This window comes from Myxocyprinus asiaticus, chromosome 5, assembly GCF_019703515.2.
Source record: "Myxocyprinus asiaticus isolate MX2 ecotype Aquarium Trade chromosome 5, UBuf_Myxa_2, whole genome shotgun sequence".
Taxonomy (NCBI): Eukaryota; Metazoa; Chordata; class Actinopteri; order Cypriniformes; family Catostomidae; genus Myxocyprinus; species Myxocyprinus asiaticus.
The window spans coordinates 25,908,503-25,925,575 of NC_059348.1; the positions used below are offsets into that span (position 1 = coordinate 25,908,503).

The 17,073-nt window shown below is 38.1% G+C and overlaps 1 protein-coding gene across 1 annotated transcript; it reads right to left on the reverse strand.

Annotated features, from left to right (window-relative positions):
- Positions 1-957: 957 nt before the first annotated feature.
- On the reverse strand, positions 958-16,654 carry espnlb (espin like b). Its single transcript, XM_051698531.1, has 10 exons — positions 16,361-16,654; positions 14,711-14,901; positions 10,020-10,206; positions 9,087-9,269; positions 8,833-8,949; positions 4,090-4,215; positions 3,865-3,997; positions 3,281-3,402; positions 2,862-3,035; positions 958-2,751 (listed from the first exon to the last, which is right to left on the reverse strand). The coding sequence occupies exons 1-10, from the start codon at positions 16,652-16,654 to the stop codon at positions 1,249-1,251; spliced, it is 3,030 nt and encodes a 1,009-aa protein (XP_051554491.1). The 3' UTR covers positions 958-1,248.
- Between the last annotated feature and the right edge of the window lie 419 nt (positions 16,655-17,073).

Consider the following 17,073-nt stretch of genomic DNA (forward strand, 5'->3'; position numbering starts at 1 on the left):
CTAATTCTAAGTATTTGAAGGTACAATGCAGTAAGTACTATAATGTATGGAAAAATAGCATGTACAGGTGCAATATAGTAAGTATGTGCCTTGAAGCATGTATTGCAATTATGTTAAACATAAACACTTTTATATAAAAAAGGGAATGTTTTGTTGGGAATGCAAGTAATTCACAACCAGTTTTCATAATAATAGGATTTGTTAGCATTTGTGCACAACTAAATATTTGTTGTTGTATAATAGAACTAATACAACAATATAGATTATGTACTGTAAATTGCTTCTTTAGTTCAACACTGTTGTTACTTTGATATCAAGCAGAATGTTGTTTGCAGGCTGGAAGATTACCATCAGTTTTTGTTTGAATATGACCACAATATGAGCCATTTCCTAGCTGGAGTACACCATATTAAAGTATTTTAAACTGCCATGAGAAAAGGAATTTTTATTGATTTTTTACCTATCAAAAAATATGGTTCAAAAGAGTGTAAACTTCATTTTATACCATTTAGTCATTTAAATCATTTGTATGTTGTAAGGAATTGTGTAAATATGTTTGTTGCCAAGCAACAATGGAATGGATATAGCCAACACTGTCGGCCATGATTGGAACACTCTCGGGAGGCTATTTCCAGTCATGATTGTGCAGCTCCTATCTACTTGAATGGGGAAAGATCAAAATCTCAAAAACAGTTGGTCAAGATTATAATCAAAGAACATATTTCAAATCATTTTTGTATTATCCATTATTAAACTATCTACCTTTTTTAGTATTTACTTAACATGTATATTAATATATTGTACTGGTTGTCAGATTCTTTTGCAAGAAACAGGAATGAGTTACAAAGTAGACAGAAGTGTCTCAATGAAAAGACAGTTTTCCACAACCCAATAAACCCAAGTCAAATAATGATTTTCAAACAAATTAATGGTTTATTTATAAAAGAGAAAGGGCACACATCAACATTTGTGGAATATACATCGCTGAAGGACATGTTTTTGGACATGTTTTGATCACTATGTAATTGTGCTATTTAAAACATAATTTTGGGGGATTTGATGCAACATTATAAAGTACCAAACAACATGAAGTCCTATGTTTTATGCAGACTGAGATTAAAATGTACAGAAAGACTGATGCTAATATCAAAGGAACATATTTTTGCTAGTCTTACCCTTTTCTGTCTTCAAAGTGTCTTAGTATTGTGTTCATATCCAGTATAAAGCCCATCATAACCATCACAGCATTCAAAAATCAAACAACTCAGCTTCTTTCTCCTTCCAGAAGGTGAAACTACGATCAATATATTTACAAACTTCATCATTACTGAACAATGAGAAGTCATTACTTCCATGTCCTCCATCCTCTGGTATGGGGTTCTCGATTATAACCTTCGGCACGGCTTTAACCTCAGTATGGGAATCCTTCACAGAAATCCCATTTTCCCTTTTCCCAAAGTATTGTATTTTGATGTCCTCAAAACCATCTCTCCACTCACGTCGTCCAGCCTCAATGTCCTGGAGGACAGCCCGGTGAAAGTCTCGGACCATCTCCCAGGGAAATTTCCCGACATGGTCAAAAACCTCAAAGCATAACAGGTGCCTCATCTTGCGCTCCTCAGCAGAGAGGTCCTGCTCTAGAATGTGAAAATAGCCGAGCATGAAAAGGTCAAGGGTCAGGCTTTCGTAAGCCACAGGAGCACCGTCCACATGGGGCAGGAACTGCTCAGGTGAGTAAGTTACACGCTTCCTCTGTAGGCTGCGGATCTGACGTGAAGGGACCCCTGAGGCGATAAGTTTCCAGTTGCCAATCATTTTGTCTATTGCAGTCCTTTGCCTGTAGAGATGATACAATGACCTGGTCCCTGGCTTGGACACCGGAGCTGTAATTCCTTCACCTGTCAGATAGCTCTCTCCAGACCTCTGAGCGCCAAGCTCTTGTTTAATTTTGGCTCTCATTGATATTGCATATGCAGACCTTTTCCAGTGGCTCAAAAAGAGGACAACAATGCGCTCCTTTCGTAAGGAGTTGGTTTCTATCACTTTAGCTGCTTCATTGCCAGGTGCTTGTTTACATTTGATGCCATTGTCATTAACATGATTTAAATCAGTGCTTTGGATCATCCCCATGGACTGCTCCTTTCGATTTGTTGGAGAACACAATTTTTGCTGCCTCATGTCTGGATGCGGTGTATTGTTTAATAGCCCAGAAAATGGGTAGATGTTTCCCATCTGACTCTCAAAGTTTGACCTCAAATTTCTCACAGAAACCCCAGACTGCTGGATCTCCAGTTCTACCATTTGTCTTCTTCCTCTGATGGAACTTTGCCTTTCTGGCTGGTATGTGAAAACAGATACAAAATCTGTGTTTGGCATCTTGCAGTTGCCATCGTCGCCATTTGTTTCTGTGAGGTTTGACAGGAGCAGGGACATGCTTTTCACTATATTTGAGATACGATTGTACCACACGGAAAGAGGCAGAGATTCCTCCATGTTCGGGTGCTGGTGGCACTGGGTGTTGACAGTGATATTAACAATGGGAGCAGGAAGGATGGCCTTGAGTTCCTCTGCCAGGCGGGCAAGCTCGAGTTCGTAGGCCTGGCATCGTTTCTGAAGGGAGATGGTTTCAATCTGTCCCTCCAAGTAGACCAAGTCATCTTCAGTAAGCAACTCTCCAAAGGGGCCCAAAATGACATTGTGGACTTGGGAATACCTCCAACCATCCACCTCCATATGTTTACCACTATTGTCCTGTGTAAAATGGAACAATGATGTATTACACAAAGTATGCACTCAGATTAACATCTTATATTGGCTGACAGTATAAATGGCATTTGGGAGGGGCTTGAGCAATAACTTACTTTTCTACTCTGGTCGTTTTCATCCTGTAGTCGAGCCTGGAGCTTGCGAACCATAACCTGCCTCTTCCATTCAGCAATGGGCCTCCCTTCCTCATCATGAGTTGGGATCAGAGAATCAATGTCAGCAAGGTTTGCCTCGAGAGGTGAAAGGGGAACAATTCCATTCTCTCCTTTCTGTAAACACATTCATACAAAATTAACCAGCGCTAATGTTACTTCTAATGCTATCACTATCGTCTCAGTTGTGAATAAACACTTAAAGTCAACATGAAATGGCATTTGTTTTACTTTTGTAATGTGACACAGTATTTCTGAGTGAAACAAGGTATTGTTTGGATATCGGTGTCAGTTGGGTCAATTTTGATTTCAAGTTGACCTTAATGTCATGTCTTAATAAATTGTCTATACATATCATATACATTTACTGTTTGTCCAGTGAAGACCGCTGTGATTCCTGCTCGTCGCAGAGACCTCATGGACTTGTGAGCTAAAATTGCCTCCTCTTCTTCAAGGTGCTTCTTTATGTTGAATGAGGTTACAACTATACAACCCCCCCCCCAAAAAAAAAAAAAAAAAGAACAAATTGTTAATTGTAGAAGTTGACCTTTTTGGCAATAAGAGATCTAACAGGCATTTTTGTAATGGTAGCAGCTAGGGATTAGGAAAAATGATTGATGAACAGAAAAAGGCTCCCCAAGTTGAGTCTGGTTCCTCTCAAGTTTTTTTTTTCTTTCCCTGCACTAACTAACATCTCATGGAGTTTTTTGGATGGTGAGACGAAGAGAGAACATATTGCCCACCCTAAGATTCAAAATGCACCCCCAAAGATTACATCCTAGTACTGGCCATGCATAACTTTCTGTAAAGCTGTTTTGAAACAATGTTTATTATGAAAAGTAACATTCAAATTAAAATGATTACACTTGAGAGAATGTAATAATCTTGCCACACCCAAACACATGCAATGTTTTCATAATTGCCTTATAGGGTCATGCAGCCACACCTGTAGAGGCCACTTGCATGTGTTGAATGGTTCCAGGCACAGCTCTCCTAGCCTGTAATGAGACAGGTAACGCAGATGAGGCATCCAGGCATGTTGCAGAGACACGAGGCTGTGGAGGTACCTCGTTCACCGGCTGCTAGGAACACAAAAAATAGCCAAAGCGAATGAGAATAAGTGTGTCCTGTCATGTTTGTTTCATAAAATGAGTCTGTAATTAAAAATCACCTTGTTGTTTTCCATCCTGCATTCACTGGACAGGTCCTTAATGTCCTGGTAAGGGTCAGTTGTGCTAAACAAGGTCCTTTCTTCCTCTATAAGAACAACATCTGGTGGAGGACAACTGTCTGCAGACTGTTGCAGTAAAGCAATAAACAGTAATTAAGGGTTATCTCAGAACACTGTGTTTTTCTGAATTTAAACAGTAACTTCCTCATAATGGTAAGTGGCTCCAAAACACAGGTCTTGAAACACAATGTACTATGTGATCTGTTAAAAGGCACAGACCCCAGGGAGAGGATAAAGTCATGAGAAAAGTGAAACACGAGCTCAAACTGTTCGGTATAGCAGACCTCCCACTTAGTTAACAAAGGAAAACTGCCTATAGAGTTCAGTCATCTGATAGGATGGATCAAATGACCCATACCTGCAATTGCAGTGATTGACTTCTCTTATGGCTAGTTGTGAACTGTTTTCATGCTTTCACAGCTCAGTGACTTCTTTTTCCAGTTTTAATATCCCCAATAATGTGTACCAAATAGCACATCAGTAGAAAATTAGAAGCTACACTATAACGTTCAATTTATTATATGCATGTGTTCATATACCCATGTATTAGAAAGCCATAAGGACATAATTTAACTATATAATAATTGTAGTAACATTTTTAATTGCAATTACCTGTGACACTAAATAATTTTTCCATAATTACTAAATAAAGGTTCAAGTGCAAAACTGATGGTCTATTGTCTTTGTAAGAATTGTTTTAAACTTTTTTCTTTACTTTGAAGAACCGTTTTTATGTATTCTTTACATTTTCCCACTGTTAGTCTTATTTTTTTACTCTGATCTTGATTTTATCCAACAGTCTTAGACAAGTATTATGATGACTTTTACTGGGAACACCCAACAAAACTCCCAAAACATACAGTTCCTCAGGCAAAGAAACAATACATGCAATAGTTATTTTACAGCTATTTCAAAGATAATTTTCCAGACAGGTTTTTTTTATTTTTTTTTATTGTATTAATGCAGAAGAAATCCAACATATTTAGTAATATACTTCACATCATAAAACAAGCCATTGCTGTGTGGTAGAATTATCATAAAGTGGGAAGGAAAAAATTGCATTACTAAAGCTCTTACCTTAAAGCATTTTCAGATGTAATTTCGATTTAGAATGAGAAAAGTAAAAGAACAATGATGCCTATCTTTAAAAAGTAATCTGAAATAATTTACAATACAGGACACACCTTCACCAGTCAAGTCTTCACAAGTCTAACAGCTGAGTGCAATTGGAGCAGACCAACACTCCTCTGACAATCACATCATTGCTGCAGCCATCCAGTGGCCAAAAGCTTAAGGATCAGTACACTATAAACAGTTCACTCAGACAGGAGGTCTTCATAGTAAAGTGTTAATAATTAAAGGGTGGGATTAGGTGAACAGTTCTTCTTTAGCAGTGTGGATGTCTAAAAGTTGTGTGTCTACTACACTCCTAAATACAAACATAGAAGTGGTTGAGTCACAGAGACACTTACACTCTTACACAGAGTTTTAGGAGAATATCTTTTGTTTTGTTTTGTTTTGTTTTGTATTGTTTCCAACAGGTTCCCACTCCCAAGGCATCAAAACTACAGTCACTGACTACAGATTGCTTGTTCTATTACTCAGGAGAAAAGCAGCCTAAACTGATTTGCTGGTCTCCTAGCCTGATGTGGTGGTATTGGCTGGTATTAGAAAGTTTTTGGGCACTTTTCAGTTCTAATCTCTAATGAGGTATCACATTAATTTGTTAACGTAACTTGTTTGCTGTTATGCAACTTTAAACAAGCTTTACTTAATAAACCCCTCTGTCACATGCAGCTCAACCGTGGAGCAGAGGTCAACACACATCAGTTACACAGATGAATACATATGTATGCAGGTGCAATAGATATTCACACTTCTAAGCATTAGATCACACCATTATATTATATTATATTATATTGTTTTATATATTGGCTGATTTTTAGTGCCAATATTGAGCATTTTAAAAATAGTTGTTCTTTTTCCTTTTTATATTAGAATTAACAGGGCTTGTATAAATTATTAAATATTATATGTTGTCATTTTTAAGTTTTTTTTTCTATTCTACATTATGTTTCTGTGGTAATTACTTTAAAAAAAAAAAACTGGTCTTATGTAATTATTACTCTTGTAAACAATAATAATTGTTAATAACCACCCTGTGGTTGCAACGCCTACTTATTTGCGAGACTGTATTGTGAAATTAAAACAAAAAAGATTATTCTTTATTGAAACACCAAATAAATAAGAGGTAAATAAAATGTAGTTTTAAAAAAAATTAACTGCACACAATTTCCTTTGGGGAGACCCACACACTCAAAACAAGTTGTCAGTTCTGATGCCATGGCAATGTAGATAAGAACAACATCAGCACACATACTGTTGTCCACAACACATTTCTCACCAGCTTTGTGATGGATTGACATGAGTAACTCAAAAACACACAGGAGTAAAATGCCCTCTGACAAATCAACTGACTGCATTTATGGGCCTCTGACACCTGAGACGGTGGATCTCATGATGCCTTGCCCCTGCGGCTCTGGAGCTTGCACTTAGAGGGGCGTGAGTGATGGCCGAGAGGTTCCTGCTGCGTCAACAAGACAGTCCTAAGTGTCTTGCTAATTAGCCCATGTCGGACCACATCGTTTTGATATGCCATCGCTATGCCACCAAAAGAAAGGATGGCGCTTGCATATTTCCACTTCATTTATGTACTAATTATGTATCTGATACCCTTTGGCATTTGAGTAACAGAGTAGGCTGAGCTGAAATATAAGTACTTCATTTAGTGAGTTATCTGGAGATTACTGGTGTTTGACATGTTATGACAATGTTAGAAGTCTCATCTCTAAGCTCTCCTGACTGGACCTGCACAGTGTTCCTTTGGGTAACCAAGCTTTTTATTCTCTTTGCAATGATGCATGGTGCATCATGTTGAGGCTGCACATTTTTGCTCTGAAAAACTGCCCTGAGAAAATTATTAGATATTTAGATAATTATAAGATTATTAGATATATTTATAGATTTTTCACCGATCAAACAAATATTATTCAAATTTGTTAAAGAGTGTAAACTTTATACAATTTAGTCATTTAAATAATTTGTATCTTGTTAAAAATTGTGCAAATAAGGTTGTCGCTTGGAAGCAACAATGGAATGAATATAGCTCACCTGTACAGTGACATCACACATGCAGGCATAATAGAGAAAATTGCACTTGTCATAGTTTATGTTTTTATTAAGAGTTTTCTTTTCTTTTCTTTTCTTTTTTTTATTATTCATAATTAAACTATCTACCTTTTTTTAGTATTTTAAGTTAAATGTAGGTACAAAGTTAGCTTGAAGACAATTCTATTAGACTGTATCAAATAGCAGATAAAGTATATTACACTAATTTTAAGAGTAATAAAATTGTTTAACAGCATTATTCATTGCTGATTTCAACTATTCTGACATCCAAAACATTTTTACTCATTAATTAAATATTTAATTGAAAAAAGAAAAAACCTTAGATTAATTTCTGTCCATTGTTGCTCAGTGTTGCCTAACCAACATACAATACCTAAAACTATTATATTAAATTATTATTTTTCAAAATTTGTCATTGACTTTAGTATTATTTATTTATTTATTTATTTAAATAGAGGGTAAGAGTGGACCAGGCATTCTTCCAAACAAATCAATAGATTTCATGACACAAGAGACATATTCCTGGATTTGTCCCATGCAAGACAATAAGGAGAAACCCAGGAGTAACGAAAACCCTTGTGAGCACTTTTACGCTCAGCACTTGTGGATCAAATTATAATCAGATGATTAATGCCTCTGTTATTAAGGGATTAAGGGTATCTGTTCTACCTTATGAATAGAGCATTACTGCCAATAAAATCCTGCCTTATACATCCAATAAATAATAGAGACCCTCTTCAGTAGGGATGACTCAGTCCACCACGGTATGGTGTTTCATAAATGTACTTTAATATGTGTTCCTTGTCCTCTATTATGTAGCATGACTCAGCCAATATGAACTTCTGTATGTCCTTGGCTCAAATATATTCAAGCTGTAGAAGTGAAGGAGTTTTTGCCAGAAGGTGGCAGTAACAGGTTGCCATCACAAGATGGAGCATTACCAAAACCGAGACCATCAGCTGTTCCTGCATCTTAATATACATACACTACCGGTCAAAAGTTTTGAAACACTTGACTGAAATGTTTCTCATGATCTTAAAAATCTTTTGATCTGAAGGTGTATGCTTAAATGTTTGAAATTAGTTTTGTAGACAAAAATATAAATGTGCCACCATATTAATTTATTATAAATCTAAAATTTAATAAAAAAATAAAAAAAAAGGTTTTTGAAATTGATGACTTGGACCAAATAATAAAGAAAAGCAGCCAATAAGTGCCCAACATAGATGGGAACTCCTTCAATACTGTTTAAAAAGCATCCCAGGGTGATACCTCAAGAAGTTGGTTGAGAAAATGTCAAGAGTACATGTCTGCAAATTCTAGGCAAAGGGTGACTACTTTGAAGATGCTAAAATATAACACAGTTTTGATTTATTTTGGATTTTGTTTAGTCACAACATAATTCTTTTGTATAACATACAAAACATAATTCATAATAAGTTTGCTAAATTGTGCTGAGGAGAGTACTAATTATCTTACATGAGTATCAGTGGCACGGAGGAAGTTGGCACAGTCATGATAGCCATTGTACTCTGCCAGGTCCACTGCTGTAAAACCATCCAAATCCCTCTCCACTGGACTGATGTGATTATTCAGCAGCACTCGGCAGCACTAAAGGAAGGAGAGATCAGACCTTTCAATCAAAGCCTCTTTGACTGCATTTTAAACACTACTTCGGCTGTATAATCCTCTGAGCGTCAAAGGATTTGTGTTTGAAGCGTAAGAACAGTAGTGGTTATGAGGGTCACCTCCAGTTCTCCATTCTCAGCTGCATCGTGCAGGGGGGTCCCACCCCAGTGGTCTTTCAAGACTTTTGCTCCCATTAATAAGAGACGCTCCACAATGCGATGATGGCCCTCGCTAGCGGAAAAGTGTAGTGCTGTGGCACCATTCTTATCCTGACAGGACAGATCCAGATCTGTGAAGGAAGCCTAAAGATCCATATCAGAGACAGTGTTAGCTATAAGCACTAACACACCATTCTAACACCAATGGCTATGTTTACATGCACAAGGAAATTCCAATATTTATCAGAATATGGTTCCAGTTATGTAATCAGCATTTACCTGACTGCCATAACAAGTTTAACCCAAATATTCTGGTTTCTATGAATTTGCCGGCATTTGTTTGTATTAATCAGAATTTTGGGTTCATGTAACACCTTATTCAAAATATCCACCGTAACTTAACATTCATTTTTATCTTATTGTGGTTGATATTAGATACAGACAGTTGTAAAAGTCAAGCTATTGATGAAACACATTTTTTGAGCATGGAGATTCAATACATATTAAAAGAAACTTCATAACCTACATTTTGCAATTTGTCACATACTTGTTGTAAAAACATGGGTTTATTGTATTTATTGATTCAATTACTGATCAAAATCAAGTGCAGCATAATAAATGGCAAGAGTTTGTATCTCTCCAGTATTTTTCTCAAGAGAATAGCAGAAAAATAAAATGCATATCTTACTTTATTCAGAATATAGAGAGTATGTATAATTACCATCTATTCAGGAATATTCCAATCGCTGTGGATCATGTAAATGTCTTTTTTAGAATAAAGACTTAACCAGAATATTGACCCACAGTGTTGAATCAACTGCATTGGCAGCAATATATTCAATATAACCTAAAAAAACACAATAAATGGATCATCAGAAAGCGGCTGTAACTCACCAGCCAGACCACCAGGACATAGTGTCCCATGTGAGCAGCGGCATGTAGGACACTCATGCCATCCTTGGCCTGCAGGTGGACATTTGCTCCACAGTCCTTCACCAGATATTCAGCCACATGCAGATGCCCCTCCTGACAAGCCAGATATAGTGGAGTGGCCCCAGTGCCTGTCTGGCGGTCCACAAACCTAAGCCAGTAAAATATATTTTAAGACTTTAAACATATACTGACCTGTATAGGAAAGAGTTAGTAACAACTAATTTTTGTCAAGGATACTGAGGATACTATTGCAGGTCTCTTTTGTGGATGAGGGATTTTCAACCTTTCTTCTGCTTGTCCATTATGAGCTTACACCCCCTTGCTCACACTGTTGACATTCCATTTAAACAACTTGCCACAGACATATGGTACATGAAATATATAGACCCTAGCTTCCTGTATTCAGTGTGACAATTGAGCCTGTTTCTGAGAGTACCTCATTCCAGTTCATGGTTCAATACACAGTAGTCATAAATTAACCTTAACTGTCAATAACTGTGAGCTTTACTTGCTTTTGATGTGAGTATGGAAAACATGGCTTGGCACTGTGCTTTGGCTGGTCATTGTTTTGGTTTGTCAACCCTGACTCTTTACAGTGGAAAATGTCAACTGACTTGCCTTTAAATGTTAGATGTTTGGTTTGTAAGTGTCCTATAAGTTTTACAGCTTTTAAACTGTCATTTGTAAGCACCTCAGAACATTCTACACACTGGACGTGGTTCGTTATATAGCATAATGTACATGAATCCGTATTTTATGTACTGTTCGTTATACTGTTCGTTGTTTTGTCTCATCTTTTTCACTTGAGCTTATGCCTAAAATGCTAGCCTAAAACACTAGCAGTGTTTAGCTACTGGGGTACCTCAAGGTTCAGTGCTTGGACCTCTCCTCTTCTCCATTTGCATGTCATCACTGGAATGACACACAACTCTACCACACATTCCAGCCTTACAATCTTACAGTAGCTGCACGGATCTCATCCTGCCTGGGAGACATTTTGGATTGGATGAAAGAACACCACTTCCAACTCAACCCTGCAAAAATGAGCTTCTCGTGGCTCCAGTGAGCCCAGCGGTTCATCACAATTTCACCATTCAGCTAGACTCAGCAACGATTAGAAGTGAAGTCAAATTTATTTGTATAGCACTTTTCAGAATAGGCATTGTTTCAAAGCAGCTGTCCAAGAAATTACGCTATAACAGAAAATTAATTAATATAAAGCCAATATTAGTTATTTATGTTTAGAATTATTCGTGGTTAAAATTTGTAAACTAAGTAAGTGTTGTGGGTCAATGGTTAAACAAAATGATTTTGTATGAACTATAAGTTTTAGTGTTAAAATCCTTGAAGTCATCCCGAATTAAATGAGGAAATAGACACATAGATGTGTTGTCCTTTGATTTTGGCTGATGAAGGCTTATGTTAGTGGTTAATTAATATTGTATGTAGTTCATTTTTTTTTTTCAGGAGAATGTTGTCCCTTCTTTGACCAAGTTGATATAGTTATCATTCAGTGAGGAGCATCGCATTCCGGCCGGAAGCTTATGGCAGGTCATTTTGGTGAACTCCATCCTGAGCCCATGCTTTAGACAGTGGCTCATGAAGAATCCCATGTCTTTGAGTTTGCATCAATTCATCCTCTGTGAAGTCTGTCTTAGTAGACTGGAGTGAAGTCTGGCTGGCACATGCTGCAGTTGGTCATCATCATTCAGCGACACAGTGGGAGTCGGACATCCGGCAGGACAAGAGATGGATCTGGCAGGCTCTGGTAACCTCAGGATATAATCCAGAGGTTAATAAAATTAGCATAGATGCCATTCACTTTAAAGCAGGGTTAAAGAATAAGAGAAGTGTTTCGGGTTCCGGCAGACCTAACTAAAGCAGCACAACTATGAATTGAGGGATAAATTAGGTGTATGCCTGGCTGAACAGATAAGTCTTTAGTCTAGAATTAAACTGAGAGAGTGTATCTGAGTTCAGAACACTGCTAGGAAGACTATTCCATAGTTTAGGAGCCAAATATGAAAATGATCTCCCACCTTTTGTGGATTTTGATATTCTCTGTATTGTTAGCAGGCCTGAGTTTTGCGATCGTAGTGAGCATGTTGGATTATAGCTTGATAGAAGGTCACTATTAATATGAAACTTAACAGGTAGCCAATAAAATGGGGCTGATATGATCATATTACTTTGTTCTAGTTAAAAACCTAGCTGCTTCATTTTGAACCAACTGAAGTTTATTAATGAAACCTGCAGGACATCCACCTAGTAATGCATTACAATAATCTAGTCTTGAGGTCATGAATGCATGAAAAAGTTTTTTGGCATCAGAAACAGAGAGCATGTGTCATAACTTAGCAATATTTCTGAGGTGGAAGAATGCAGTTCTACAAATATTGGAAATTTGTTTTTCAAATGTTAGATTCCTATCAAATATAACACCAAAATTTTTTGCTGTAGAAGTTGATGTTACAGTACATCCATCAAGAGTCAGATTATCTTTTAGCGTCTTATTTTTTGAGGTTTTTGTTCCAATAATTAATATCTCTGTTTTATCGTAATTGAGTAGAAGGAAAATTCTTGCCATCCACTTTTGTCGGGTTTCGAAGAAATATAAAGTTGTGTATCGTCAGCATAACAGTGAAAACTAATTCCTGGGTCCTGATAATATCTCCCAGGGGAAACAAATATAGGGAGAAAAGCAGAGGCCCTAAAACTGATCCCTGAGGCACTCCATACTTAACTGTAATTTGATCTGAGAATTCCTCATTTACTCAGACAAAGTGGTAGTGGTCAGAGAAATAGGACCTAAACCAAGCTAATGCCTACATGCCAACATAATTCTCAAGCCTATCCCGGAGTATGTCATGATCTATGGTGTCGAAGGCAGCACTAAGATCCAAGAGCACTAGAAGAGAAATGCAGCCACGATCAGATGATAAGAGCAAGTCATTTGTAACTCTGATAAGTGCAATCTCTGTCCTATGATGGGTCCTAAATCCTGACTGAAATTCTTCATATATACTATTTCTCTGTAAAAATTAACATAGATGGGAGGACACTCCCAAAATTTTTCAACATAAATGGGAGATTTGAAATCATCATGGTTACTTGTGTAACCGCCGTTCCCTGATGGAGGGAACGAGACGTTGTGTTGATGTAGTGACACTAGGGGTCACTCTTGGGAGCCCGAGACACCTCTGGTCTTTGATAAATGGAATACATTTCTTCCATGGAAGAAAGGAAATCATACTGTATGGGTTTGGAGCGACATAAGGGTGAGTAGTAAATGATTACAGAATTTTTATTTTCAGAGTGACTATTTGCACCCCGGTGTAAATAGCATCTGCCACACAGAGTGCTATTTTCACACCAATAGTCTGGTGAAACCACAGGAATATATGACAAACTAGACAATAGGTGTCACTGCAGTGGCCTGGGGTGTAAATATGTGTAGTGTTGTCCTAGCGACACCAGCTCGATTCCGCCTTTTGCCACATGCTTTTTCCTATGTGATTCCCTGTTTCCACTCATAATATTTCCTTTAATACTACTTAAAATAATAGATAAAAATGAATATAAATGTTGATTTCAGCACAGTGATTTAGTTACGGTGAATGTCGGAGAGTGCAGAGAAGGGTTTGATCCGGAGGCTGGGTCTGTTGATCGCACTCGTTCCCGCACTTGGTACTGCCTGTGTGTAGATTGCATCACTGTATTACAATAGTAACATTGTAGTAACAATGTTTTTTGGTGGAAGCCATAGATTTAGTGCAATTAATCATGGTGTTTTTACAGTAATATAGTGGTAATATAGGAACCATTATTTTGTGATTTTGTGGTTACTGTAAATTTACAACAAAATACCATGGTGAATCTATGGTTATTGTAGTAAAACCAAGGTTATTTTTACTATGGTAAGGTTAGGGTTAGGGTATGATGTAGTGTGTCTGTGGGACTCTATGATACCCGTATACTGTATGATAGTATTTAAATAGTATCTGACACTATTTGCACCAGGGTGTAAATAGCATATACCATTATTTGCACCAGGATGCAAAAAGCTTCTGCATTTTATATTTGGGAAAACCTTTCCTATACAAGTCCATTACAATCTGTAAAAAATGATGTGGGTAAGAAAGAGTTATAATTTTGTGAAAGTTTTGTCATATGAGTTCTTGTAATAGTTGTGACAAACTACATATTTACAGAGACTCAAAAGCCTATTTATATCTTGTGAAACAAGTAATTCTACAATCTCCATTGCCTAAATTAACAAGCCACTTTTTGTTTACAGCACAATGCAGTCATTTCAAGTGAGGTCTCATATACCTCTGTGGAGTATAGCTCTTTTGCATCATTAAGTAGAAGTTGGTGGCTGTGCAGAGGTAAAAGCACAGGTGAAGACATGTGGCAGGTAAGAGGCTCCTCATGTATTATAGAGGACAGAGCCCAGATGGTGGGTTTGACATGTGTCAGCTGAGCTTTCCCCAGCCTCCCTGATGAGCAGCTCCTAAGAAATGGCAACATAACTCTAGGCCCATTGTCTGTCCCTGTCTAAGCATGACTCAAGCTTTAGCCCAAAACAGGACCGTAAGGTGAATGAAAGTGTTCAGCCAATCAGAGAAGGCATAACTGTGTGTGTGTCTCACCGTGGGGAGTTGGACATGAGCAGTTTGATGGAGGTGAGATCTCCACTGGCTGCTGCATAATGGACAGGCAGAGCTCCACAGTCGGTCTCCACCTCAGTGCTGCCTCCTTCAGACAGCAGCCACTGTACTGCCTCCACATGGCCAAATCTAGCAGCCAGGTGCAGGGCCGTCGCTCCCTCACCATCACGATCCTGTAAGCAGAAATAGAGGCATAACATCAGCATCCATTACTTGGTAAGGGGTGTGAGTCCTAAGTAATGAATCACAATGACCTTTCAGTACAGTGATATTCCATTATGTTGTACTGTCATTGACATAAAAAAAAAGCTTTCTTTAATCACATTGTTAATCCATCATCAATGACCTGTGTAACTGACAATAAAGGAAATTGTCATATTTATATATGCTCCCCATCCTCAAGAACATCAGCAATCCAGCTGTCAAATGTTATTTTCTCCACTATATATCATTAACTTGGCAATTGTTCAATCAAAGTCCCTTTGAGGCCCTCTTGGTAACATTACATTTGTAATGACATACTACAAGAACAGCTACTTGAATAGTTAAAGACTATTTGACAAGATTATGTTTCAATGACGAATTTCAAATCAGCAATTTCAAATCAGCCTGATCAAATGAAAATTACATGACTGGCGACAATTTTGCAAAATAACATTATGTGGTTCATGACGTATTCGTGGCAGTTTCAAGGTGAAACTCACGCTAAAAGTGAGTTAAGTGTTCGCCAAATCAGATCTATTGAGTTTTAAATAAACAAAACTGGCCTCCCTAACCTAAACCTTAAACCTAAACTTAACCAATAGTGTCATAAAAAGTAAATGTGAGGTGAAAAACAGATGAGGTTTTGAATGTTAAATTTAATGTTAATAATGTTTTTCATAGCGATGACACTATCGGCTCACTTATCAACTCGAGTGAGCTGCCACTCAATCAGTTGAGCTATCGCACAATTTGGTATGTTTGAAAAAGCTTGTGAATGTTGTTGGGTATATAATGCAAATGTAATAATTTAACACTTTACAAGTCATGAACTGTAGCTAAATTGTTTTAATGTCAAAAGAAAGCATTGTGTGAGAAAAGCAAGAGTTTATGAACTGATAATCTGCCGTTTAACTTGTGATTTGTTTGAAAGGAAATCAAATTCATTGCTGTTTTAGCCCCTCTAGTTTTTACAGTATTTATCCAGTAAAGTAATACTTGCACTGGCTATCCGTGATCCATTCAACGAGCCATGTAACAATAAATTTGCAAAAATTGAGGCAGAGTAACATGATTCTATGAGACCAGGTTGTTTTACTTCTCTAGCTCAAATCACACTAAAAACTCATGCTGGTCCAAGCATGCACGTTCTAGAGTCAACAAACTAAAGGTGGGACTTCCTTCCCTATAGCCACCATACTGAGAGTTACAATGTCTCCCATTCATTTTTCTTGAAGTGATTCATCTCCACCCCTTATAATGTCTCTGGTTCGATGTATTGTCTAAGTGGCACGTTGTACAAAGGTGCCTCAGTCAGATGTCCTAACCCCACCCCCGCCCTAATCCTAACCATGTGGAGCCTGTAAGGCTGAGTAGTCTGCCAGGAGCAACACATGGCACCTTTCACTCATTGCGGTCTAAGTGGCTTACCTCAATCCCACAATTCCCCTGTTTCAGCAGCCATTGCATCTCTCGCACATGCCCGGTGGCAGCAGCATCATGGGCTGGAGTAGCTCCGTTCCTGGTGCGGGTGTGGCAGGAAAAGCAAGCCTCTTTCACCAGAAACTGCAGACAGTACAGTTGCCCGCAGCGGGCAGCGTGGTGGGTGGGCGAAGCTCCCTGGGCATCTGTGATGGTGGGACTGAGGCATCCAGAGACATGCAGGACCCTCAGAGCCTTCACATCCCCCTCACGAGCTGCTTGGATGGCTTTGTGGAGCACCATGCTATACCTCAGCCAGCCTGGAACAAAAGTGGCAGGGGTCCTTGGGCTGCACCCAACTATGTCTCTTTCTCGCTCCCTCTCTCCCTCTAAAATGATACCTGAGCTTGCTGACAGATGCCCATGGGAGAGATAGCTTGTGTGAAAGATGAAGGGGGTGGACAAGCGGTGAGCCAGAAATGTAATGAGAGCCTGCATGTGAAAAAAAAAACAAAAAAAACATCTGCTTCTATCTCATATGTTTCGCATAACCCAGATACAACAACAAACTACTTCTTTAAAAAGTTAGAAAGACTTAAAGTGTTCAAGGAAGCTTGAAGAGCTGGTTTAGCTGCACAGCCAGCTGGTCTCCCAGCCTGACCAGTTTACAAGTTCCCAAAATCCCTCTAAAAGAAGAATTCCATGGAACAAAAATGGAGATG